The following is a 25,417-nucleotide window of genomic DNA, read 5'->3' on the forward strand; positions in this document are numbered from 1 at the left end:
TGTAAAGAGGGCAGTTTCAGTGGCTCATTAGGGTCGAAACCTGCTTAGTTGAGTTAAGGAGTGAACCAGAGGTGGAGAGTAGAAATAGGGAGAGTGGACCATAGGGACACACAGCTGGGGAGGGAATCTGGGGGAGACACAGCTCAGTTTGGCCCTTTGAAGACTTAGGTGCTTGGGTATCTTGCTATAACTAAATTCACACAGCACTGAGGTGGGAGCCAGTACAAATTTATTAGACTGAGAAATACAGTTTTGAGCTGAGGTGGAACCAGTGAAACTGGTTTTGATCCAAAACCACCAGTTAGGGAGCTTGGTGTCAGATGTGGTTAGGGGAGTTAGATGCATACAATGTCCAGTAGTGTCAGTGACTGTAAGGATATTTATCTCACTCTGGAGATGGGCAAGCTATAGTGACGGGTGGGGTCATTCAGGGTCTGCATACTCTGTCCCCTGCGAAATGCTGAAATGGACACCTCGACAATTTACCACTGCAGCTGTTTTTTGCTCTAAAGAAGTACCAAGCTGTGTTGTTACTGACATATTCTTAATTTACGTATTCAGTGTGTTAAATACTTGTGGGAGATGATCAAATATTTTTGTCTCTCACCATCCCTTTAAAGTGTATGCAACTTGGAAAGCTTTCTGTCTTTATGAAAAGGTATCAGATCTATGACTTTTTTATTCACTCTTCAAGTTATTGATTCATCAGTTGTTTAATGAGCACTTCTGTGGGCCAGCCTGTCTTCCAGATGCTTGGAATTCAGTAGTAAATAAAAGACAAAAAATACATTCAGGTGGCGCTAATCTTAGGAAATAGAAGTCACAAAATACAGGCTCAACTTAAATTTAAAAATATGTAGTTAAGGGCACCTGGCTGGTTCAGTTGGTAGAGCTTGATCTTGATCTCTTGATCTCAGGGTTGTGAGTTCGAGCTCCATGTTGGACATGGGGCCTACATTAAAAAAAAAATGCAGTTGAACATTTTAGTCAGCACTTCAGTCTTCATTCAAAGGTAAGACGTTTTCTCCTTTCTCCCAGTTAAGACTTGTACTTGGCAACCACTTGCTGTGAGAGAAAAGGCTGTGATTGGCTTCTACTCTTTTTTGTGTTCCCCTCTGTCTCAGATTTTCTGTTTCTGATCTTACTAGGTTCTAGACTGAGTGGTGTGGGAGGAGGAAGGAATAGGAAATAGGATAGTTCTTTAGTTAAAGCTGACCCTCTTGTGGGCTCTTTAGATTCCTGTGAGCCTACCGTCCCTGTTACTCCCCTGGGCTTGGGTTGGGGCGGGAGGACGCATCTTTATGTTAGTGGACTTTATTTGATGACTCTTCCTTAGTTCCTAGGAACTTAGGTCCACCTGCAGTTTCCTTCTTCTGGAGTCCTTTTGGCTTGCTTAAGAGCACTGTCGGACTGAAACAGACTTGACCCCATTGCTGACCATTGCATGCGGTGCATCTCTGCTTCTCTGGAATTGCTGGGTTCTTTGCCTTGGTTGTGCATGTGAACCCTGTGATCAACTTGGCTTCTTCTTCTACTCTGGTTTACCGAGGTGGAAAGCCACCATGTCACCTCAGGCGTCACATATTTAGCTCACTGAATAGGCCCCCTGAGCCCCCGACTCAGCTCGATGTGAGGGTGTAGTTGTACTCACCACACTTGGATACGCACACCACAGATCTTTTTCCTCATGCCCTCTGTTCAGCAGAGAACTCTTGCTGTTCCACCCACTCTTTCTATCTTCATAATAAGGCTGAGAGGAATCTTAACAGACATGGGATTGCATTAGATTAGTTTTCTTTGTAAATCCTGCATTTTGGTGTAGAACTTCCCTTTGGTGTGCAGCAGCCCTTGTATTTGGTACCTTAATGGAAACTCCAGTTTTATCATCTTGTTCTAGTTGTGTTTCTCTTTTGGGGGCCAAGAATCATTTTGGCTGGCCCTTGAAAGGTGACATTAGAATTTATATTTTCTGCTCTGATTTCATTATTTGTTGCAGTAAAGGATTAATTCATCAGGTTTGGGTTGCCCAAACCCTGCACAGTTGCCTGTAATGCTTGACTCTTGGGGATAAGCTATTTCCTACATTTCTTAAGTTTTTGAGGAGTACAGTATATCCTTGAAACGCTCAAGGAAGATATTATTTAAGAATTTTAACTGAGGGCGCCTGGGTGGCTCAGTCGGTTAAGGGTCTGACTTTGGCTCAGGTCATAATCTCTTATGAGTTCAACTCATGATCAACTCATGAGTTCTTGAGTTCAAGCCCCGAGTCGGGCCTTGTGCTGACAGCTCAGAGCCTCGAGCCTGCTTTGAATTCTGTGTCTCCTCCTCTCTCTGTCCCTCCCCTGCTCATGCTCTGTCTCTGTCTCTCAATAATAAATGTTAAAAAAAATAATAATAATTTTAACTGAGAAGGAAAGACAGGTATTAATTAGGGAAGGACAAGCTTGAGGGAGGATGCTTTATTTTTTATTTTTTAAAATATTTATTAAGTAATCTCTACACCTGACATGGGGCTCAAATTCATGACCCTGAGGTCAAGAGTTGCATGCCCTTCCTACTGAGCCACCCATCGCCCCAAGGGAGAATGATTTTAAAAAGTGTTTCTTTTTCAGTCTCAAAGTAATTAATCACATTATAGAAAGTTTGAAAGATAGAGAAAAACCACTGTTAAGCATTTCCGTTAATTTTTTCATCTTTTTCTTCTTTTTTCTTCATATTTTCCTCAAGATATTTATATAATTGGTTTTTTTATATTTAAATTTTAATACTTATTTTGAGAGAGCGAGCGAGTGGGGGAGGGGGAGGGGCAGAGAGAGATGGGGGAGAGAATCCTGAGCAGGCTCTGTGCTGTGAGCACAGAGCCCAGTGTGGCGCTTGATCTCACAAACCATGAGATCATGACCTAAGTCGAAACCAAGAGTCAGACGGATGCTTAGCCAATTGAGCCACCTAGGCGCTCCTTATAGTCTTGTTTTAAATGAACTGATTTTGTTACGATAAATTGAATAAAGTTCATTTTAGAAAACTCTGAAATATGGGAAAGTAGTAGAAAGAAATAAAAATAGCACTTATTGACATTTTGGTATTTATCTTCATACTTTTTCGAATGCAAAAGTAAATATCCAAATAAATAATTAAAAATAAATTTATCACACTCATGCTATTTTGTAACTTGCGTTTATTTCACACAAAATACTTTTAAAAAGCAATCACAGTGACTATGTGTGTATTCTGTTTTTCTCTCCTTTGTCATAAGCATTTTCCAAGTATGCTGTTCTTACAGAATTAGGTTTGTGCTTCTCTCCTTTCTTTTTTTTTTCTATTATAGTGATGCTTAGAGCATCTTAATTTTCAGATGTTTCTAGAGGTGAAAGAAGAATAAATAAACTGTATTATCTTATAATTTTTGATGCATGCTGCCAAATTCCAACCCCAAAGGATGGTATAACTTCACCACAATTTAAAGGAGAAAAGATTGTTTTCCTTAAGTTATTATATTTAATTTTCAGAGTAATGCTAGGTATTATTATCTTTGCCACAAATGAATACTTTGAAGCTCAGAACATAACTCATCCAAAATCACATAACTAGTATATATGTAGAAGAGCTAGGATTTGGGGGCACCTGGGTAGCTCAGTCGGTTGAGTGTCCAACTTCGGCTCAGGTCATGATCTTACGGTTTGTGGGTTCGAGCCCCGCATCAGTCTCTGTGCTGACCGCTTGCCTTGGAGCCTGCTTCAGATTGTGTCTCCTTCTCTCTGCCCCTCCCCCACTCATGCTTTGTCTCACTCTGTTTCTCAAAAATAAATAAATGTAAAAAAAAAAAAATTTTTTTTTTTTTTTAAAAGAAGAGCTAGGATTTCAACCCAGGTTTGCCTACTTCCAAAACTAATGTAAATTTATTCCCCCTTCCCTTGAAGGAAAATGGCTAGGAGCTATGGCAATATAACTTCTAAGCCTTAGGAAAAATTCCTGGGAGAAAGAGCCATAACCTAAATGAGGGGTCTACATATCTATATGATTTCTTAAAAATTTTCAATTAATGACTATTAAGTGTGAGTTATTGTTAGTTTTACTTATGTCACACTATAACTGTAAATTTTGTTTGTGTAACATATCATGTAACAATTACTGCTAGGCTCTGTTCTAAGCAGTTTCCATCTATTAACTCATTTAATTCTCAGAACAACCTGATGAGGTAGTGGGATTATTCTTCCCAGTTTGCAGATGAAGAGGCTTTGGCACAGACGTTTAAGTGGCTTTCCCAAGATCACATAGCTGGTAAGAAGCATGATGAGAATTTGAACCTAGTCAATATGAGTCCACTTTCTGTGCTCTGAAACGAATGCACAGTACTGCTTCCCAGACTTAAGGAAGTATTATTAACACTTCTCTCTCTTGACCACTGAGATAGTTGTAGTCTAGTGATGAATGTAATAGCTCAGCTTTGCAGTGGAGCTCTTTTCCGAGTCCTGGAAAACTGCATTGCTGTGTCCTGACTGCTGTAGATGTGCTCCTGTGTTCTACTATGTTCCTTTCAACCCCCGCGTCTCCCTCTTTCTTTCTAAGTAGTAACCAATATCCTGTTTTGCTTTCAGTTGGGATGTTTTATGTCCTAATTAGGATCTTTTTGTCATAGCTAATACACTATAGTTATTTGCATTTTCTTTTTCTTTCTCTCTTCATCCCTTATTAGTCAAGTTATTATCTTCTTCTGTTCTCAGGTTGTGTCAGTATTAGTCATATTAATGATGATGGAGCCTATCTCAAATCAGGCTGTGATAAAAATGCATTTCTAGGGGTGCCTGGGTGGCTCAGTTGGTTAAGCGTCCAACTTCATCTCAGGTCATGATCTCATGGTTTGTGGGTTCGAGCCCTGCATCGGGCTCCACACTGTATACGGAGTCTGTTGGGGATTCTCTTTCTCTTTCTCCCTCTCTGCCCCTTCCTCCTTGTGCATGCATGCTCGCTCTCTTTCTCAAAATAAATACACTTAAAAAATGCATTTCTATAGAATTTTAATAAGTAAGTACAATCTGATAAAGAATATCTTGTAAATAATTTACTCCAGCATTTTTAAAGTGTGCCTTGTGGAACTCTGGAAGAGTGAGGAGCTGCTTAAGTTTTTTGTTGTTGTTTTGTTTTTAAATGTCTCCCTTGGGCCTGTGTTTATTTATTTTATTTATTTATTTTAGAGAGAGCTGAGCAGAGGAGAGGGGCAAAGGGAGAGAAAGAGAGAATCTCAAGCAGGCTCCATGCTTGGAATGGAGCCCAATGTGGGGCTCAGTCCCACGACCCTGGGATCATGACCTGAGCCAAAATCAAGAGTCGATACTCAACCAGCTGAGCCACCCAGGTGCTCCATTTTTTTTTAATTAAAAAATTGCTTTAAGTTTATTTTTAAGTCAAATAATATAATGTTTAGCTGATTTTTTAAAAGTTTGTTTTTGAGAGAGCATGAGTGCGCATGAGCAGGAAGGGGCAGAGGAAGAGGGAGAGAGAGAGAATCCCAAGCAGGCTCCATGGGGCTTGATCTCACGACCATGAAATCATGACCTGACCTGAAATCAAGAGTTGGATCCTTAACCAACTCTTTTTTTAATAATCTCTACATGTAATGCGGGGCTTGTACTTAGGACCCTGAGATCAACAGTTGACTGCTCTTCTGACTGAGCCAGCGAGGTACCACTTGTTTAGTTTATTTTTATTAGCTTTATTAAGATACAGTTGACAAATAAAAGTATTATATATTTATGTTATATGTGACCTTTTGTTGTACGTACCTGTTGTGAAATGGTATTGAAATCAAGTAAATTAATATATCCATCATCTCACATAGTTATCTTTTTGTGTATGTGTATGTGTGGTGAAAACATGTAAGGATCTACTCTCAACAAATTTCAAGTATACAGTACAATGTTTTTATCTATAGTTATTCTGTATGTTGCTTAAGTTTTAACCTTCATTTAAATTATGACTATAAATGAGAGTTAAAATTTAACCCTCATTTAAATCATTGTTCTCTTTCCCAGATATGTTTCTTAAGAGTTTTTAAGTTATGTTGTCATTGTTCTCAGACGTTTTCCAGTGTTGATGTCATTTTGGTCCCTTGAATGTAGCACCATAGAGTGCAAAGAGCATAGTATTACTTTTTGGCAAGTGTTCTGTAGCTGAGTATGGTCCTGATGTTGCCAGCCGTACTGTTTTTTTTAGACTGAGAAGGCAAATTAGTACTTCTGAGACCTTTAGTGGCCCTGCAACAGAGAAATTTGACTTTATCAACTCTTTGATTCTAAGACTTACTGGAGATGGTTTTCATTGAATAAAATTTGGGAACTATAAGGAAGAAACATAAAATTCCATGTCACGGTACTGCCCAGACTTCATTCCTGTTTACATATTGGTGTTGTGTAAATTTTGTCACCTATATGTATGTATAGAAACAAGTTTAAAAGAAAAGTTGGACCTGTGTACAGTTTCGTATTTTGCTCTTTTCACTTAATCTTTTTAAATGAATTTGCCTTGTGTCGTTAATAGTGTTCAAAGCTGGCTTTTAACTTTGTTTTGTTTTGCATTATTACAAAACTGAAACATGCCTGCTGGCAGAAAATTCGGACATTATACAAATACAGATGTAGAAAGGAGTGGTCCCACATAATGACTACCCCACTGACAAACCACCCCTGACAGCTTAGTGCTCCTTCCCTTAGACTTCTTCTGTGCAGTGTTTACCTGAGCATTCTTTTCTCTCTCACACATGTGTACATGCCTACATGTGTGTGTATGTGGCTTTACACAGACATGGCATTCAAATATGCTTCCCTGAAATGGTCTTGGATACAGAATCATAACTTTGAAATATCCTAAAAGGTTGTATTAAAATGTTTTTCTCCAGCATTTCCCCATTTAAACAGTGGTGAACATCTTTATCACTAAGTTATTGATCATATCTTTGACTTCATCCTAAAGAAATGATCACAGATGTGGAATTACAGGATCAAAGAAAGAAGAGGAACATTTTAAAGCTCTGATCTGTATTCCTGAATCCTTCCAGAAAGGATGTATCATATCCTTTTTATCAGCTTAGGAGCATATCTGTCTGACCACACTTGTAACAGTTGAGCATGATAAGTTAAAATAATTTTTGCCACTTAAGAGATGAAAAAAATGGCATTTTATTGTTGTCTTAATCTGCATTTCTTTGAGAGAGTGAAATTTTTTCTCCTTTCATATTTACTGGCCATTTAAAAAAATTTTTTTTAACACTTATTTTTGAGAGAGAGAGACAGCACGCGAGCAGGGGAGGGGCAGAGAGAGAGGGAGCCACAATGTGAAGCAGGCTCTAGGCTCTGAGCTGTCAGCACAGAGCCCGACCCAGGGCTCAAACTCACAAACCAGGAGATCATGACCTGAGCTGAAGTTGGAAGCTTAACTGACTGAACCGCTCAGGCGCCCCTTACTGGCCATTTTAATATATTTTTTAACAGATTTGATTGTTCATGTACTTTGCCCATTTTTTTTCTACTGGAATATTATAGTTTTATTAAGTTCATTTATAAAAGCCTTTAAGGGTTTTGGCTATTGTCTCGGTGTATGTTACGAATATTTTAACCACTTGTCAATTGCTTTTTAATTTTGTTCATGAAGTGTTTTCATATAAAGTTTTTCATTCATAAATAAGTCATTAAAATAAAGGGATTTAGCTCATAAATTTTATTAGGCCAAATTTATTCTTAATCGAGTCCTAGGCCTCTGAGATCTGTTGAATTTTCATCTAACATTTTTTGTATCTTTTTTCCTAATTAGGAAGATACTATATACTGCTGGTACAAATTCAAATAGCCCAGAGGAGGAGGAAGTGAAATGTGAAGTTTTCTCTCAATGCCAACAACAGTTTGGAGTGTATTCTTGTAGATTGTTTTTCCCTATGAATGTGTGTGTGTGTGTGTGTGTGTGTGTGCGCACGCTTGTGTGCACACATGTGCGTAATTAATGTGGGTAATATAAGTGTATGGTAACAATAAGTAAGTATATAATATGAATTCTCCTCAGTAGAAAGAACTACTTTTAAGTTCCTTTTTCTTTGCTGCTTATATTATAGCTACTATTATAGCTTTAAGTGATATATTTATGCCTCTACTGATTTGTCAATGACTTGTTCCGTTTATAGATTCCCCGTTGTGAAAGATGAGGAATTTGCATACCTCCAACATCTCCTTCATCTTTTAGTTTTGGTTTAGTTATTCCTTGAAGTGGTTACCTGTATGATTTTAAATAATGGAGGAAACTCCCTTTTTTGATTTACCAATTTTTGAACTATCAGTAGATTCCACTATGAAAATGAGAAATTGGACCAAGAACATGGGTTCCTTTTCTGTACTCTAATTCCTGATTTGTGTTCTCTATATGCCGTGTGTGCTTACAGTCTGTTCTGTAATGGTAATGAAGCCTTCCATGCTTTATCAGTAAGTTAATTTTTATATAGAAAATCAAAGCCAATAGTTCTATTTATGTTATTATGATTGTATATTTATGGTAGAACCAGGATGTGTAATTAGAGTCAGAAGGACATAGAGCCCTAGGTCAGAAAACATGTGCTTTTTCAAGGAGTTTAATTTCTTTTGGTGGTCTTCACTACTTTAAGTTCAACTCGGGGTCCCTGGGTGGCTCAGTTGGTTAAGCGCCCAACTCTTGATCTCAGCGCAGATCATCTCACAGTTCGTGGGATTGAGCACTGCATCTGCGCTGACAGTGTGGACCCTAGTTGGGATTCTCTCCCTGTCTGCCCTTCCTTCATGCTTTTTCTCTCTCTCTCTCAAAATAAACTCTTAAAAAAAAAAAAATTAAGTTAAACTCAACTACATTTGTTTCTTGACTCTTGCATCATTTTCTTCTTGGCTTTGTCTTTTTTCCCTGATGGCTAGGGACATTCTCCCAGAGTAAGCTTTCATATAGAGGACACAGGTAGTGAACTTTCTGGATACTTGCTTGGCCGTTCTTGTACGTAGTGAAAGACTGAATTCGTAAGTAGCTAGTATGGGTTTCCTCATTATTTGTGGGTTGGTCTTTGTCTCCATCAGGCCCAAACCTTAAATGTCGGGGCTGATTGTAGGCTGTGTTCAAGTGTGTGTAGCACGTGGATAGGCTGGTTTCCCTATATGAGGCAAGGGATGGTGAGAATCCTGTTCAGTCAGCAAAATTAGGTGGGGTTGGCACTTTCTGTGAGCTTTACTCCTGAGTAAACTCTCTTGCTACCCCTTCCCCCCATTGCCTGTCACCCAGGCTGCCATCTGCTTTGGGAGTTTGACATTGCCCCAAGCTCTTTTCTACTTTTTTTCTGACCCTCTCAGTGTCTTCCCAAAGTACTTTGCCCCCTTTCTTCAGAGAGCGTTTCTTAGATTTTATTTTGGGGTAAAGATTTTTTTCTATCTGGAGTGTTGGAATGAATGAATGGCCGTGTGTGGGAAGAAATGTGAGAAAGTGTGTCTCGGCAGGGTTTGGTGGAAGGGCCTACTGGCCCAGCTGTCATATGTGCACGTGTGGTGTTTACGGTACAGAGATGGTTTAAACAGGATGTGGGCCCAACGTGAAGTGCCATTGACACAAAGGTAAGATAATGACTCCCTTTCAGAAAGTTCTTTTTCATCTTGATTGTATCAAAGAGCAAGTCTCAGATACTAGTCTGAAAACCTCTCTCATAGCAGCTCATTTCCTATGGTAGCAGAGAACAGGAGGCAGGCCCAGGTCTTCCTATCAGCAATAATATTAGTAAGAATTTAGTAAAGTGTGTTTATTTTTGTAGTTACCACCTACTGATGACAGACTGACACTCATTTTCCATTTACTGTGGTAATACTAAATTTCAATTAAAATATGCTTATTTAATTAAATCATAAATGATTTAAAGAAAATAATAAATGATAGGTGATACTGGGATATAGCAAAATTGTGGTGCTACAGTGAGAATAACTGAAGTTTGAGAAATGCTCTAAATTATTCTGATGAGTAATTCTTGTTGGTCATACTTCTTCCGAGGTCTTGGTGTTTATTGATTAGTTCCCTGGACTCTGGAAGGAGACATTTCTCTGGTGTTTTGAGAGTTCTTATTTCAGTATAACTTTAGAAGGGAGGAAAAGTGGACAGGTGTATGAGTCTGTCACCTTGAACTTTCATCTAGCTGTCTTTTTGTTTTCCTTGCTTTTATTTGATGCTTTAATCCTTTTAGAATTAATTTTAGTACGTAGAGTTTAAGTGGGGCTTTTGTCCCCATCAGCTAGCCAGTTTCAGCCCCTGGGGATTAGAGATGTCAGTAGCATGCTCACACACAGAGTAGGTGCCCAAACGCCACATACAAGTCCAAACAAATAGATTTTAAGTTTGGTTCTCTTATGCTTTTCCACCAGACCCAAAAGGGAGAGGTTCCTTGGATCCTCAAAACTTTCAAATCAGACTTGGGTTTCTCTACCCTGCAGAAATATGTTCTGTCTGCATCTTTTCCCAAAATAGGCCCATTTAGTCTACATTAAACATCTGCTGAATAGGTAACTGCCTCTCCCATTTGTCTTAATCAGATGTTCTAGTGTCTATCTTTGTAGCTGTGGTATCCTTGTTATCCATTGTTCATTCAAAGATTCATTAGGTCTTTGAACATGTAGAACCATCTATGGTTTGTCATGAAGCTGTTACTGGCCACACTTTCCCTGTACTCGGCCTTTACAGCTCAGCCCTCTCTGAAAAAGTTTTTTTTTTTTTTTTTTAAGTTTATTTATTTTGAGAGAGAGAGGCAGAGAGAGAGTACGGAGCCAGGGAGGGGCACAGAGAGGGAGAGACAGAATCCCAAGCAGGCTCCACATCATCAACACAGAGCCCGATGCAGGGCTTGATCCCACAAACTGCGAGATAATGACCTGGGCCAAGATCCAGTTGGACACTTAAGCACCTGAGCCACCCAGGCACCCCTCAGCTCAGCCCTCTCTTAAATTAACATCTCTCTGATAGACATTCCCTCTCTGGCGATTCTCTAGGCCAGGCTTTGAAAAGGGGCAGGCCACACAGATGTGTTTTATTTGATTCGTGTGTTGGTAGTGAGGCTTTTGGGGGTGAGGAGGAAAGTTAATGTGCAACATTTTATTTATTTTTACATGTTTATTTTGAAAGAAAGCACGAGTGTGCACATGCACCCGTGAGCAGGGTAGGGTCAGAGAGAGGAGGGAGAGACAATCCCAAAACGGGGGCTCAGTCTCATGACTGTGAGATCTTGACCTGAGCTGAAATCAAGAGTCGGATACTTAACACACTGAGCCACCCAAAGCACCCGACTTTTCCCTTCCTTCCTTCCTTCCTTCCTTCCTTCCTTCCTTCCTTCCTTCCTTCCTTCCTTCCTTCCTTCCTTTCTTTATTTCTTTCAGCTTAGGGGGCAAGTGAGAGAGAGATGGAGAGAGAATACCATGAGGGGCACAGAGATTGAGAGGGAGGGAGGGAGGGAGGGAAGGAGAGAGAGAGAGAAAAGCAGGGCTCACCTGAAGCGGGGCTCATGCTCTCCTGAAGCTGGGCTCAAGCTCATCCAGTGCAGGACTTGAACTCATGAACCATGAGATCATGACCTGAACCAAAGTCATATGCTTAACCCCCTGAGCCACCCAGGTGCCCGACTTTCTAACGTATTAAAGTTGGAGTATTAAAGACTGAAATCCAGCGTTTGATTATGTCTTAAGATGACAGTGTGGCAACGTCGGGCTGAATTGTTAAGTGACAGAAGTCTACTGATCATGTACTTTATGCCATCTACTTCCCCTGTTTCACTGATTCCTGCCTGACCTTTTTAGGACTTGAACAGATTTCCTTGCCAATAACCACACATTTTTCCCTTTTTTAAAATTACTTTTTTTTTTCTCTCTCTCTCTCTCAGAGTTTATTGCAGAGTTCAGAACTATGCACAAACCTCTTCATTCACTTTTTCAGAGTTGTTCTTACTGTTGGATAATTTATTCTGTATTTATGTGTAACATTCATAGTTTTCTTCTTTGGGCTTTGTGAGTTCAAGGCCTGCATCGGGCTCTGTGCTGTCAGCTTGGAGCCTGGAGCCTGCTTTGGGTTCTGTGTCTCCTTCTTTCTCTGCCCCTCCCCCACTTGTGCTCTGTCTCTCTGTGTCTCTCAAAAATAAATAAATGTAAAAATAAAAAAAAAATTAAATTATTATTTTATTATAATTGTATTCCCTGTCTAATTAGCACTTTTAACAATTACTGCTTTTTATGCTTAACGAAAAGCTTAATGTTTGTATAAAATCTTCCTAAGAAGGATAAACCTGAGTAGCGTCCAGCATAGCGGCAGGACCAAAATAAAAGTGATTGATGCCATTGTTGATGAGTTGCAGATACGACACACTTTTCTCTGGCATGCAAGCCACTGTGTTATGCCCTGTTTTAGAACTTCTTTTCAAATTTTATTGCCCTTTTTTCCCACCTAACTCACACTCTCTAAACATTTTAGGTACAGAATATATTTTTGTATCAATATACAAAAGGCACGTTCTCCTCCTTGCCTCTTTGTTGTGCTTGTTTTTTTGAAATTGTTATTAGTCTTTTCTCTTGTTCGCTTCCCTGATATATTTTACAAGCACCGGTCCGGTAACCAGCATGTGTTGGCTGCCCTTGTGAGCCAGGCACTCTGCCCTGTTGTTTGGTGACCTCTCTGAGGAGGAGTCAGCGTGGCAGGATCCCAGTGTCAGTGAATTGTCCTCAGTACATGAGGAACAGGAGTGGATTTGTGGGTGGCTTACGGCGTTTTACTTTTGAACACCATAGGGAAATGAATGTAACAAAAATAAACTTGAGACCTTTTGATTCCCAGGCAGTTTTATGGAAGTCTTTGTTGAGATTACACCAGAAGGCACTCTCGTTCCTCCCTAACTTGGTCACTGAAGATAAGTTTCATTGAGTTTTCTTCTGGGAAGCCTGGAGGCCCAAAGAAAAAATCATAACGGAAGCAGGAGGTGTCCCTTGTGGTGCCCGGCTTATTGCACTTTTTTGGACTTCTACACTTATTTTTGCTTTAGCCCCTTTCTGATGAAAACTTTCAGGAAGTTACTTCATGAGACAGTATTCTTGTGGAACCCTGAGAAGTTTACCAAATAGGTGGTCAGAAATAGGAAAACCAATATGATAGGATATGGCGGCCTCTCCTCTCCGGGGTGTGAACCACACTGGGGTTTTTGACGAGTGTATTTTTACTTGGGCGCCTTGTGGGGACGGTGGAGTTGCTGGGTTGCTGCCTTCTTCCCCCCAGTCCCAGCCCTTCTCTCTCTCATTAGCTGTGATGCTTCTGTTACAGCCCACATGGCTAAGCTTTGCAAGATCTGTGGTTAGTGTCCTCAGTACGGAAAAGTCATGTATTTTTATTCAGGTAGAATTCACATAAGACAAAATTCACCATTTTAAAGTGTTCAGTCGTTGTCTTCTAGTACATTTACGTTGTTGTGCAATCATTACCGATCACTGTCCGATTCCAGAACTTTTATCACCCCAAAAAGAAACCCAGTACCCACATTAAGCAGCCACTCACCATTCCCTTCTCTTCCCTTCCCCTGACAGCCACTAATCTGCTTCTTGTCTGTATGAATTTTTAAATTCTGAGCATTACATGTAAATGGAATCATGCAGTATGTGGCTTTTGTGGCTGCTTTCATTCACTTAATATGTTTTCAAGGTCCATCCATACTGTAGCAGGTATCAGCACTACAGTCCCTTTCTGACTGAATGATTTTCTATTGTAAGGATAGACCACATTTTGTTTGTCCGTTCATCTGCTGATGAACATTTGGGGGGCGTTTTCACTTTTTTGGCTATTATGATAGTGCTGCTGTGCATATTTAAATTTTAGTTTGAACATCTGTTCTCAGTTCTCTTGGGTATATAACAAAGAGTAGATATGCTGGTTCAGATGGTAATTCTGTGTTTAATTTTTTGAGGAACCAAAAAGATAACATGCAAAGCACTAAAAATAGTAATAATGAAAATCTTTTTGGACCATGGACCATGATATCAAGATATCATATTTCCTTGTTCTACATTAGAAAACCTTTTTTTCTTTAGAGTCAAGGCAGAACTGGGTTTAAATCTCAGCCCCTCAACTAACTAGCTGTGACCTTGGGCAAGTAATTTAACCTTTTTAAGCCTATTTTTCACCTAGAGTATGCAGATAAGTAATTGCTGCCGCATGATTACGGTAAACATTCACTGAGACGGCAGTATACAGAAAGTGCTTTTTTAAGCACAGTGCCTGGTGTGAAGTAATCCACATATACTGTAATAATTATTTTAGGATGATACATAGTCAACAAAGCCTGATTGCTATGCACTGCCACAAAGAGATGGCTGTGTACTTTGGTTGTACCGAAGAGGTGAATGACCCAAAAGAAAGTATCTTAAACTTTGCTGTTTTATATTATCTTGGGCATAGATGTTTTGCAGCTTTACTTTTAGATTAATGCATTGTCTGTTCTCAAAATTTATAACATCTCTATTTTCAGAGGTGGAAGGACCTGTTGCAGAGAAGTGACTTTTTTTTAAAGTTTAATTTGATCACTGCTTGGTTACTTCATGTATGAACCACTTCCTGGCTCTACTCACAGGGAGGCCAGAAGATTGCTAGTGACTTGCCTTACCTCAGTGCATAGGGATTTCATGAAACTTTTTACTGAATTAGTAGCTAACTAAACAAAAATTATTTTTTATTAAAAAAACTTGAATATCTTATGAACAGATCATTCAGAGATTACCACTTGTAATATTTTGATAGATGCTTCTTAAACTCATGTACTAATGTACTATTTTTAAAAATATTATATAATAATCCTGCCAGAAATGTTGCGTACTTACTATTTAGGAACATCTTCCCAATGCATGAAATAGTTTTCTGCTACTTAAAATCGAATAATATTCCAATTTACGGATAGAACATAATTTATCTGTTTTCCTGCTGGAAATTCATGTCGTTTCTAGTCTTTTCACTGTTATAAACGTTGCTGTGATGAGTATCTTTGTAGCAAAATCTTTGTGCACATCCATGATAATTACTTTGGGCTAAATTCCTAGATAAATATATATATTTTTTAGGTGAGAGGGTTTATGTATTTTTTAAAACTTTCGATCAGTTCAGCATTTAATAAGTGTCCACTGCTCTGTGTTGCAGAGCTGCAGTCTTTATGTCTCTAGTCACAGTTGCATTGACTTTAGTATATAGGGCACCACTTTGATTTCTAGTACCGACGTTTGTCACTGTATATGTCTTTCACTTAAAACCTACCATGCAGGTGAAAGTCCCTTTTATCCCTGGAGCTCGGTGTCAGTGCAGCATAGGAAGCAGTTTTATTTGCAGTCAGATCGTCAGGGTTTGAGCCTGGCTCTGCCTCTCCCTAGCCAGTATAGCAGACACCTCGCACAGCATTTCAGCGCACTGATCCTCACCTCTTATTCCATGTTTTTCTACAGTCTTATTTGGATTAGTTGGTCTGGTTTGGCAAAGTGTATTTGTCTGTTCCTCCCACAGGGCTTCTTTTCTGTGGCCACTCGAGACTATTGAAGGATGATGGATAAAAATGCTTTTCTGTCTTCCCTAAGTCATGGTTCTGAGATACATTCACAAGGCTTCTTAGAAAAAACTGCGGATCAAATACTGGTCAGAAACATCTATCGCTTGTAGTGGTGCCCAATTTGATAATGAATCCTTGTACTGACTCTCCCTCCCTATTTGATTCCCCATGTCCTTAATTCCTGCTCCCTGGGATCACATTCCAAAATACACCGCCTGTCTATAAACCTTTGTCTTGCCCTTTACTTTCAATGGAACTCCAAGACATGGACAGGTAGCTTCTCTTTGAGTCACAGTTTTCTCGTGTATCTACATTTAGAGAGGGTGGTTTCTACCTCACATAATTCATTCACCAAATACACTGAAACATGACTGTGTGCCAGGTGCTGTTCTGGGCGTGGGAATGTATCAGAGAGCTAGACAAACAAGGACCCTACCTTCATAGAGTTTATATTCCGGTGAAGGAGACCAAGAAGTAAGCAAAGAAGGATTTCGAATAGTGAAAAATGCTATAAAATAAATAAAACAGGATGATGTGCTCCAGAGCAATATATGAGTTATCAGAGAAAGCCAGTCTGAGGAGATGCTATTTGAAATGGGGACTGAATGATGAGGATACACTGGACTTGGGAAGAACATTTTGGGTAGAGGGAGTAGCAGCTGTAAAGGTCCTGAGGTGTGAGTGTCAGGAGCGAGGTAGTACACATAAAGTGCTGTGTATGGTACTTTGCTCTTAGTAAGTGCTCAATACATGTTGGATAGAATTAGTAGTAAGATTTGATCAAGGAGACAGCCTGTCATTAACTACACAGCAGTATGTGGCCAGTTTTGTCTCATGAATTGACAAAAAGTGACTTCGTAAAATAAGCAGATAGTTGTACAGGATGTGAACAGAGTTATGTGGTATATTTTTCTTTGTTGATATGGTGAAGTACATTGAGTTGCTTTGCATTCCTGGTATAACTTCACTTGGTTCTAATGTTTTACCCTTTTTCTGTGTAGCTGAATTCAGTTTGCTGACATTTTGTTGAGAATTTTGCATCTCTGTTCCTGAGATACCGTCTTTTGTTTTAATGTGTGTCTGGTTTTGGTATCAGTGTAATGTTTTCATAAAATGAATTGGGAACTGTTCTGTCCTCTTTTTTATGGTGGAAGAATTTGTGCAGAATTGGTACTATTTTTCTCTTAAATGCTTGATAGAATTTTCCAGTGAAGCCATCAGGTCTGGAGTTTTCTTTGTTGGAAGACTTTTTTTTTTTTTTTTTTATTTTTAATTTTATTTTATTTTTTATTTTTTTTCAATATATGAAATTTATTGTCAAATTGGTTTCCATACAACACCCAGTGCTCATCCCAAAAGGTGCCCTCCTCAATACCCATCACCCACCCACCCCTCCCTCCCACCCCCCATCAACCCTCAGTTTGTTCTCAGTTTTTAACAGTCTCTTATGCTTTGGCTCTCTGTTGGAAGACTTTTAACTAAGAAATTAAATTTCTTCATTTCTGTAGTTCTATAGAACTATTCAAGTTACCCAATTCTTTTTGAGTGAGCTTTGGTAGACTGTATCTTTCAAAAAATTTGTCGATTTCATCTAAGTTGTCAAATAAAGGGACAAAATATCATTTCTACTATTCCCCTATTTTTTAAAAAATTATTTGTACTAAAAAGTACATACATGAAATTTACTATTCTAAACATTTTTAGGTGTACAGTCCACTGACATTATGTACATTTTACAATGTTGTGCAACTTCTTCTTATCCTATTAATGTCTAAGGGATCTGTAGTGATGCCCTCTCCTTCATTCCTGGTATTGGTACTTGTGTCTCCTTTTTTTTTTTTTTTTTTTTTTTCTGATCAGTCTTCCTAGAGTTGTATCAGTTTCATTGATCTCAAAGAATCACTTTTAGTTTTATTGATTTTTTTTCCCTGTTACATTTTGGTTTTCTATTTCATTGACCTGCCCATGTATTATTTCTTTTGATCTACTTGCTTACGGTTTAATTTGCTCTTCTTTTTCCTTTTTTTTTTTTTTTAAGTTTGTAGCCTATATCATTATTTGAGAACTTTCTCTTCCTGTATGAGCATTTAATGCTATAAATTTCCCTCTAAACACCTCTTTATTTTCAGGCCACAAATTTTGCTTGATTGTACTTTCACTTTTCATTGTCGTTAACATATATTCTAATTTTCCTTGTGACTCCTCTCTTTGACCTAGATACTATATATGTTATTTTCTAATTTGGGGGAGATTTTCCATCCATCTTTCTGTTGTTTTTTTATTTCATTTCATTTCAGAGAAGAAGAGAAAGGGAGAGGGTCAGAGGAAAAGAGAGAATGATAAGCAGAATGTTAAGAGAATGTCCATGCTCACTATGGAGCCCCATAGTGGGGCTCGATCCCATGACCCAAGACACTCAACTGAGCCTCCCATTCGCCCCCTGTTATTTTCTAGTTTAATTCTCTTATAGTTGGAGAACATACTTTGTATGATTTTAATTTCTTTATATTTATTGAGGTGAGTTTTATGACCTGGAACATGATCTTTCTTGGGGAATGTTCTAAATGCACTCGAAAAAAAAAATGTAATTTGCTGTTGTTGGGTGGAGTGTTCAATAAAAGTCATTCAGGTCAAATTGGTCGATGTTGTTTTTCAAGTCTTATGTATTTTCACTGATTGCCATAAGAGCATATCGCAGACCGCATAGCTTAAACAACAGAAATTTATATTCTCACAAGTTGAGAGGCTGGAAGTCCAAGCTCAAGGTGTTGGCGAGTTTGGTTTTTCCTGAGGCCTTCCTCCGGGGCTTGTAGGTGGCTGTTTTCCTGTGAGTTCACGTGGTCTTTCTTTGTATGTGTGCATCCCTGGTGTCTCGTCTTCTTAGGTCCCGACTTTTATGGCTTCTTTTATACCTCTTTAAAGGCCCTGTTTCCACATAGAGTCACATTGAGGGTTGGGGTATATGAATTTTGGGGGGACACAATTCAGTCCGTAACACTGATTTTGTCTTTTATTATGGATACCAAGAGAGGAGTGCTGAAGCATCCGACCTGGGATTTATCTGTTGCTGTTTTCAGTTCTATCAGTTTTTGTTGTATGTATTTTGAGGTTCTTCTCAGTTTTCAAATTCTGTGATTCACTGTGTGCGCCTCCCCCCCCCACCACGTTTTATTATGAAGATTTTCAAACATGCTTTAATGTTGAAAGAATGGTAGTTAACACGATGGACCTACCAACTTAGATTCTACAACATTTTCTTGTATTTGCTTTATCACATATCCATCCCTCTGTTTATTTCATCAGTCTCTCTTATTTTTGTATGTATTTCAAAGTAAGTTGTAGCACTGTATCTCTAAACACACTAAACACTCTTAAACATGTCATTAATTTGAATTTAATAATTGTTTAAAGTTCTTTTGGGGGGGATTAAAATTTTCATATAGTGAAATGTACACATCGTGAGTTGGTTGTACATCTTGCTGTCCATAGTCCTATGGTGTGGGATTTCTGGGACATTTGTATATTGTTGCTTTGTGCATAGATTTTGGGATCCTGATTTTGCTCATCTTAAGAGGAGGACTTACAGATAGAGTTACCTGATTTAAGTTATCAGATTTGTATTTTTAGGGGTTTGTTTAGGCCAGAATTAAAATGATTGTATAAGTAGGATCAGTTATTAATTCAGTAAGTATTTTATTTATTTTTGTCTTGATGTTTAATTGTTGTAAAATATACATAACATAAAATCAACATCTCAGCCATTTTTAAGGGTACAGTTCTGTGGCATTAAGTACATTCACATTGTTGTTGTGCATCTATCTCTAGAACTCTTTTCATGTTGTAAAACTGAAACTCTGTAACCATTGAACAACTCCCTATTCCTCCCTCCCCCACCACCTGGCAACCACCATTCTACATCCTGTTTCTATGAGTTTGACTAGTTAGGTACTTCATATAAGTGGAGTTATATGGTATTTATCTTTTTATCTCTGGCTTATTTCACTCAGCATAATGTGTGAAAGGTTGTCCCTCTTGTAGCTTGTGTCAGAGTTTCCTTCCTTTTCAAGAGGGAATACTATTCTGTTAAATGTGTAGAACACATTTTGTTTATCCACTTATCCATCGATGGACACTGGGTGGCTTCCACCAGTATTTATTGAGCACCTCTTATACATCAGTCACCTTTCATTAAACAGACATTTGTTGACTGCCTTATGAGCCAGGGCTTGTTCCAGGCAAGGGGGATACTGCAGCAGTGAATATATCAAAGTTGCTGCCTTGAAGAAGCAACACACAAAGAAACCTATTTCTTGATTCTAAGTTGCATTTTTCATATTTTAGTGTTTCTAAAACTGGGTGAATTTTATAATTGATGCCATCTTAGAATTTTGTAAGGCAGTGTTTCTTTTTTAGTGACACCTAAAATAATGGTTTATCTTACAGTTTGAATCATAGATTTGATGAATCACTGTTTAATAAGTCAGTTGTTGATAAGTGCTATGAAAAAAATAATCCAGAACAAAGGGGATAGAAAGTTAGTTACATGGGGTATTCACAGATAAGGTGACATTTGAGCAAAGCACATGTTCTGTTCAGTTGATTTTTTTTTTTTCTTCAAAGTGAGACTTCCTGAAGGATGCAGTGTGCTAGTTCACATTCTGCTGCAAACTTCATACCTAACTGTGTGACTGCTAGCAGTTCGTGGACTGGTTACTTTGGGTAGCATTGGTGTAGAGGGTAAAGCGCTGGCCAAGTGGGGATAGGGATGGGGGTTTGGGAATATTCTCAAGATGGGCCTGGGTCTTGTACACATAGGAAAGGCAAGGATGTTGGAATTTCCTTCCTTCCTTTCTCTCTCTCTCTTCTCTTTCATTCATTCATTCATTCATTCATTCATTCGTTCATTTATTTATTTCGAGGTAGGGGGCAGAGGGAGAGAGAGAGAATCCCAAGCAGGCTCTGTGCTGTCAGTGCAGAATCTGACATAGGGTTTGATCCCATGAATTGTGAGATCATGACCTACCTGAGCCAAAATCAAGAGTTGGACGCCCAATGACTGAGCCCCCCAGGAGCCCTGGGATTTTCCATCTTAGTAACTGGCAGCAGTTTTTCCAGTTGCTCAGAACAAAAACGTTGACTTCTCCATTTTGCCCGTACTTTACACCCAGTCAGCCAGCAAATCTTGCCTGCTGTGCCTTCAGAGCATATCCTAGTTCTACCAGTCTTACCACCCCTACCTAAACCACCATGGTGCAGGCCATCCTCACCCCTTCCTGGATTATCATGATAGCCTCCTAAATGGTCTCCTTTCTTCTACACTTGCCTTCCCATAATCTCTTCTCAATATAGCCACCAAAATGATCCTTTGAAAACATGACTGATAATGTTATTCCTCTCCTTAAATCCCCCCAAATATCCTGTCACTCCTAGAGGAAAGGTTAAAGTCCTTATGCTGGCTTACAGAGCTCTGCACTGTCCACTACCCCATTTCTTTGACCTTCTATCTTGCCTGTCTGCCTTTTGCTTCTTTTGCTCTCAGCTGCCTTTGGCATCCTTACTGCTGCTTAATCGTACTGAGCATGTTCCTGTCTCAAAGCTTGCTGTTTCTCTGCCAGAAATACAGTTCCCCAGATACCTGCAAGGCCCACTTCCTCAGGTCCCTGCTCAAATGTCACCATATCAGAAGGGCCTTTGAATCACCTTATGTAAGACAACGCCCCTCTTTCCCATCAGTACTGTGCTTTCCCCTAAATCAGGATAGGTTAGGTCATGCTGCGGTGGCAAACAACTGCAAAATATTGGGTACCTTGTCGTTTTAACGACAAGTTTTGTTTCTCACTGAAGGTACTCCTCTGTCGCCTGGGAGGTCTGCTCCACACTGTCTTCACTCTGGGATCCGTCTCATAGCCTAGCTGCCATCTTGAGCACTGGCAGAGGGAAACACCATTCACTGCTCTTCAAGTATCTCCACAGGAGTGACATCTATCACGTTTACTTGGCCAAAGCAAGTCATGTTGTCATACCTAACTTCAGCTAGGGGCAGGTATGAGTGGCTAAGCAGTCTTATCATGTATCTGGAAAGAGACCAGGAAATCCATGGTGGGTAACACCACCACACTTTTTATCCTGCTTCATTTTTCTATAGCATTTGTTTCCCTCTGACACAATACATAATCACCTAGCTTTGTGTATTTTCTTTTTTCTCCTGTCTAGGCCACAAAGGAGTGGGACTTTGTCCATCATTAATTACTGCACCCCAGGGTGTAGGATAATGTGTGTTTATAAGAGGTGCTTATTAATTTTAGGGCATGGTTGAAATAATCAGAGGTCATCATTTATTTCTTCACTTGGTGACATGTGAGTCAAGTCAGGAGTGTGGAACAGGGAGGTTTGAGGAGAGGGGAGGAGGTCATATGAAAATGAGAAGTTGGAGAAAAGCAGTAGATTGCTGGTTGGTGGAGAGCGTCCACTGAGGTTTGAGACCGTGGACCTGCAGGGAAATGTTGCAGCTCAGCCGTACGATTTCCTCCAGTAACATCAAGCTGCTCCTGAGCTGGCAAGGTAGGGGCAGGAATGACTGTCAGGCCCATTTCATGAGGATAGGTGGAAACCCAAGTTGAAGAAGGAAACAGGATCCTCGCTGCCCCTTCAGGGTGCAACTCTATCACCCCTACTCCGTCTTCTGCCCTGTCAGAAAGATGACGGAGCTTCCCTGGGGCAGAGGAAGCCCTTTCTCCTGGGTGGTGAGAGTGTGGTGGCAAGAGCCATCTCCCCTCTCTGCATTCTTCGTTTCACTTGCTCCTCATATGCTTTTAAGGTAGATTGTCTTCCCTTCGTTTTGTAGGTGAGCAGATAAAAGCTTAAATGGCTCAGGATAGAATTTAGGTTGGTCATGCTCATAGCCACAGTGCTCTTTCGTACTTTTGAGATGCTAGGCAATGAGGAACTCTCAATTTTTAGATTCCCTGGAGCTTTGATTGCAGCTGGGTCACGAAGACAGCACATAGCTCCTTTTACTAATGGTTCCAATTCAGATGTGTGCAAGACCTTACCAGAAAGGAAACAGTTGGTCTATTTTTATATGCTTAAATGGGTGCAATAACCACATTACCAACTGTAACTAGTAGATTCACTCCCAGGAATTTCTCATGAATACAGTTAAAGTATACTTGACACAATCTGAGAATGTTGCCATCGGTGATACTTTCCCTTGGCCTTACCTGTTGATGATCTGAACATTTCATATGTCCAAGGAGCTGTGACAGGCTGTACCTGGAAACAAGGGTGCAGAGTGGGGAAAAGCCCCTGAGGGTAAAATGGTTCACTGGGGCTGATGGAGGAAGTGGCCATTGAGCTGTAACTTGAAGGCTGTATAAGACTCAGACGCGGCTCTCAGATGAGAAACTGACTTGGGCCCCGGTAGTACCCATGGGGGAAAATCTCAGCATGCCACTGTAGTCAGCAATGGCAGCACTTTTAACTGCCCTTTAAATTTTTTAAATAAATGTTGATGTGAACCCCATGCGTGCTCGGAGCTAACTGGTCAATTTAATAGAAGACATCCTCCTCTATTTCTTCACACTTCGGTGACTGTTTTCTTAATGGTGGAAGTTACTGGCTGTAAACTTGGTTTGGTCTCATGTAAAAGCCAAACAACAGTGAACCCCTGCCAGCAAATTCCACGTGTTTTCCGGTGCCCTTTGATCACTTACCTCTGCAGGTACAGGTTTTGAAAATACATGTTAATAAGAACTAAATTCCAGAGTTTGCAAACTTGGTCTTCATTGTAATAGAAGTGAATTCTCTTACTTTTCACCCAGGTAGTTTTTTAAATCTTAGAATCAATCATTCTGAAAGAAGTTTTCTTTCTCCTAGATAAGGCCCCTCTGTCCAAGGGTCTTTTGCTGGTCCCCAGTGCCCTGTCCCTCTTGCTGGCCCTCCTCCTACCACACTGTCAGAGGTTCTTCGCGTATGACCTCCAAGCCATCAAGGATGACTTCCAGGTGAGCTCTGTTCTATTGGCCCGTGGGAGGAGAGGAGACGGAACTTTTTCTTGACTTGCTATTTCTTTTCTGCTATTCTTAGTCCCTTGAGACCTCTAAATTTTTAACAAATGATTATTTATTAATATTCCATTAGCAAGTAAATTTTCTAGTTTTATATTGCTATTTTCAGGAAAGCAGATTATAATGAAGCAGTTGCAGTATATCCTTTTACTACTAGGCATGTCCCTTCTCACTTCTTACTCATGGAAATGCAATTTACAATTTCAAAAGAAAAAACAATGTTAAATCTGGGTTTCTTAAATCATTAGTATGCATTCTTAACATTTTTGGAAACATTTTCATACTCAACATTTCAAAATTTTATATTCAACGTTTGAGTATTGATCAGATGATTGAAACTCTTCCAGGTCTAACAGATTGTGAATCTATGAATTACTTTTATAGTGGTGGTTATATCAAGTAGGAAATTTCCCTTGGGTTTTTGCTTCTGGGAAGAGCAGAACTCTATGGCTTTTGAGATTTATGGGCTGGTCTCATTGAAAATGCTGCTGCTGGGTCTTGTGTGTGAGTCGGGAGTGTGAAAGGGACGTTCTCACACCAGTTCCAATGGAGGAGCTTTCCCCATACCACCAGGCAATTCTTGGACACCAATTAGGTGTCCTCTAATTCAGCCAACTCCTGATACTGGCTGGAGATAGTGTCGTATCTCACGGGTTAAGGATTCAGTCCCACAAGGCTGCCTCCTCCTCCTCCATCATGCAAAGCCCAGATTGTTACCTGTGCTTCTGACCAAGTGGCAACAGATTAGGGGTTACCATGATCTCCCCTTTGGACACCAGATGCCAGTTGCAAGTCTAAATTGTTACTAGTACTTAAGACTGGCTGGCTTTAAATCAGAGCCCCATGACCCCCTCCCAGAGTTCCCATGACCCCCTCCTCAGGTTTGATTAATTTGCTAGAATGGCTCACAGAACTCAGAGAAACATTTGTGCCTTTGAATTACTTGTTTATTACAAAAGGATAGGATAAAAGACACAGATAAACATCCAGATAGAAGAAATGCAATGGGCAAGGGATGGGGTAGGGGCACAGAGCTTCCTTGGTCTCTCTCAGGCACCTTGTGCTCGCCAACCTGGAAGCTCTCTGAACCCTGGCCTTTTGGGTATTAATGGAAGAAGCTTCATTAAATCATTGGCCATTGGCAGTTGATCCAGATTCCAGCCCCTGCCTCTTCCCTGGGAGGTCAGAGGGTGGGACTGAGAGTTCCAACCCCCTAATCCTGAGGTTGGTTCCCCTGGCAGCCAGCCCCATTCTTAGGTGCATCTAAAAGTCACACATTGACATAATAAAAGACACCCTTTATGACTTTCATCGCTTAGGAAATTCCAAGGGTTTAAGGGCTGTGTGCCAGAAATGAGAGTACAAGACCAAATCTGTATTTCTTATTATAAATCACAATATCACAGTGTTAGTGCAAATTATGGTATATAACCTACCACCTTTTCTTTGCTACATACTTGAATAGCCATTTTAAGCATAATACTCTACTTCTGGAACACTGAAACTTCTCTTCATAGTGATATAATTAATACCTTTGTAAATGTTGGAGCTGTCAAGTTCCTCTGAAAGTCTTTCAGTTATTTCTCCAAACCACTGCTTTCTGTCAGAATATAATACAGCCTCTGTATTGTTTCAATTGCTATAATGCACTGGTTCTTGACCCTGGCTACACATTAGAATCACCTGAATAAACTAACCCTCCCCCCACAAACACACGTACACATGCATGTACTCACTTATACTGATGCCAAGTCCTCAC

At 39.8% G+C, this 25,417-nt stretch overlaps 1 protein-coding gene across 11 annotated transcripts in view; it reads left to right on the forward strand.

Moving 5' to 3' along the window:
• The window catches only part of UBAC2 (UBA domain containing 2), a 200,937-nt gene that overhangs the window by 19,439 nt on the left and 156,081 nt on the right, over positions 1–25,417 (forward strand). For 10 of the 11 annotated variants that reach the window (XM_019828928.3, XM_045055355.1, XM_045055319.1 and 7 more), the window contains one exon: positions 23,468–23,595. In XM_019828928.3, coding sequence (XP_019684487.1) covers positions 23,468–23,595 — 128 coding nt within the window. Of the gene's footprint in view, positions 1–21,645; positions 21,692–23,467; positions 23,596–25,417 lie in introns of those variants that run through there. The other variant, XM_019828937.3, reaches the window with a different exon arrangement.

This window comes from Felis catus, chromosome A1 (assembly GCF_018350175.1).
Source record: "Felis catus isolate Fca126 chromosome A1, F.catus_Fca126_mat1.0, whole genome shotgun sequence".
Classification (NCBI taxonomy): domain Eukaryota; kingdom Metazoa; phylum Chordata; class Mammalia; order Carnivora; family Felidae; genus Felis; species Felis catus.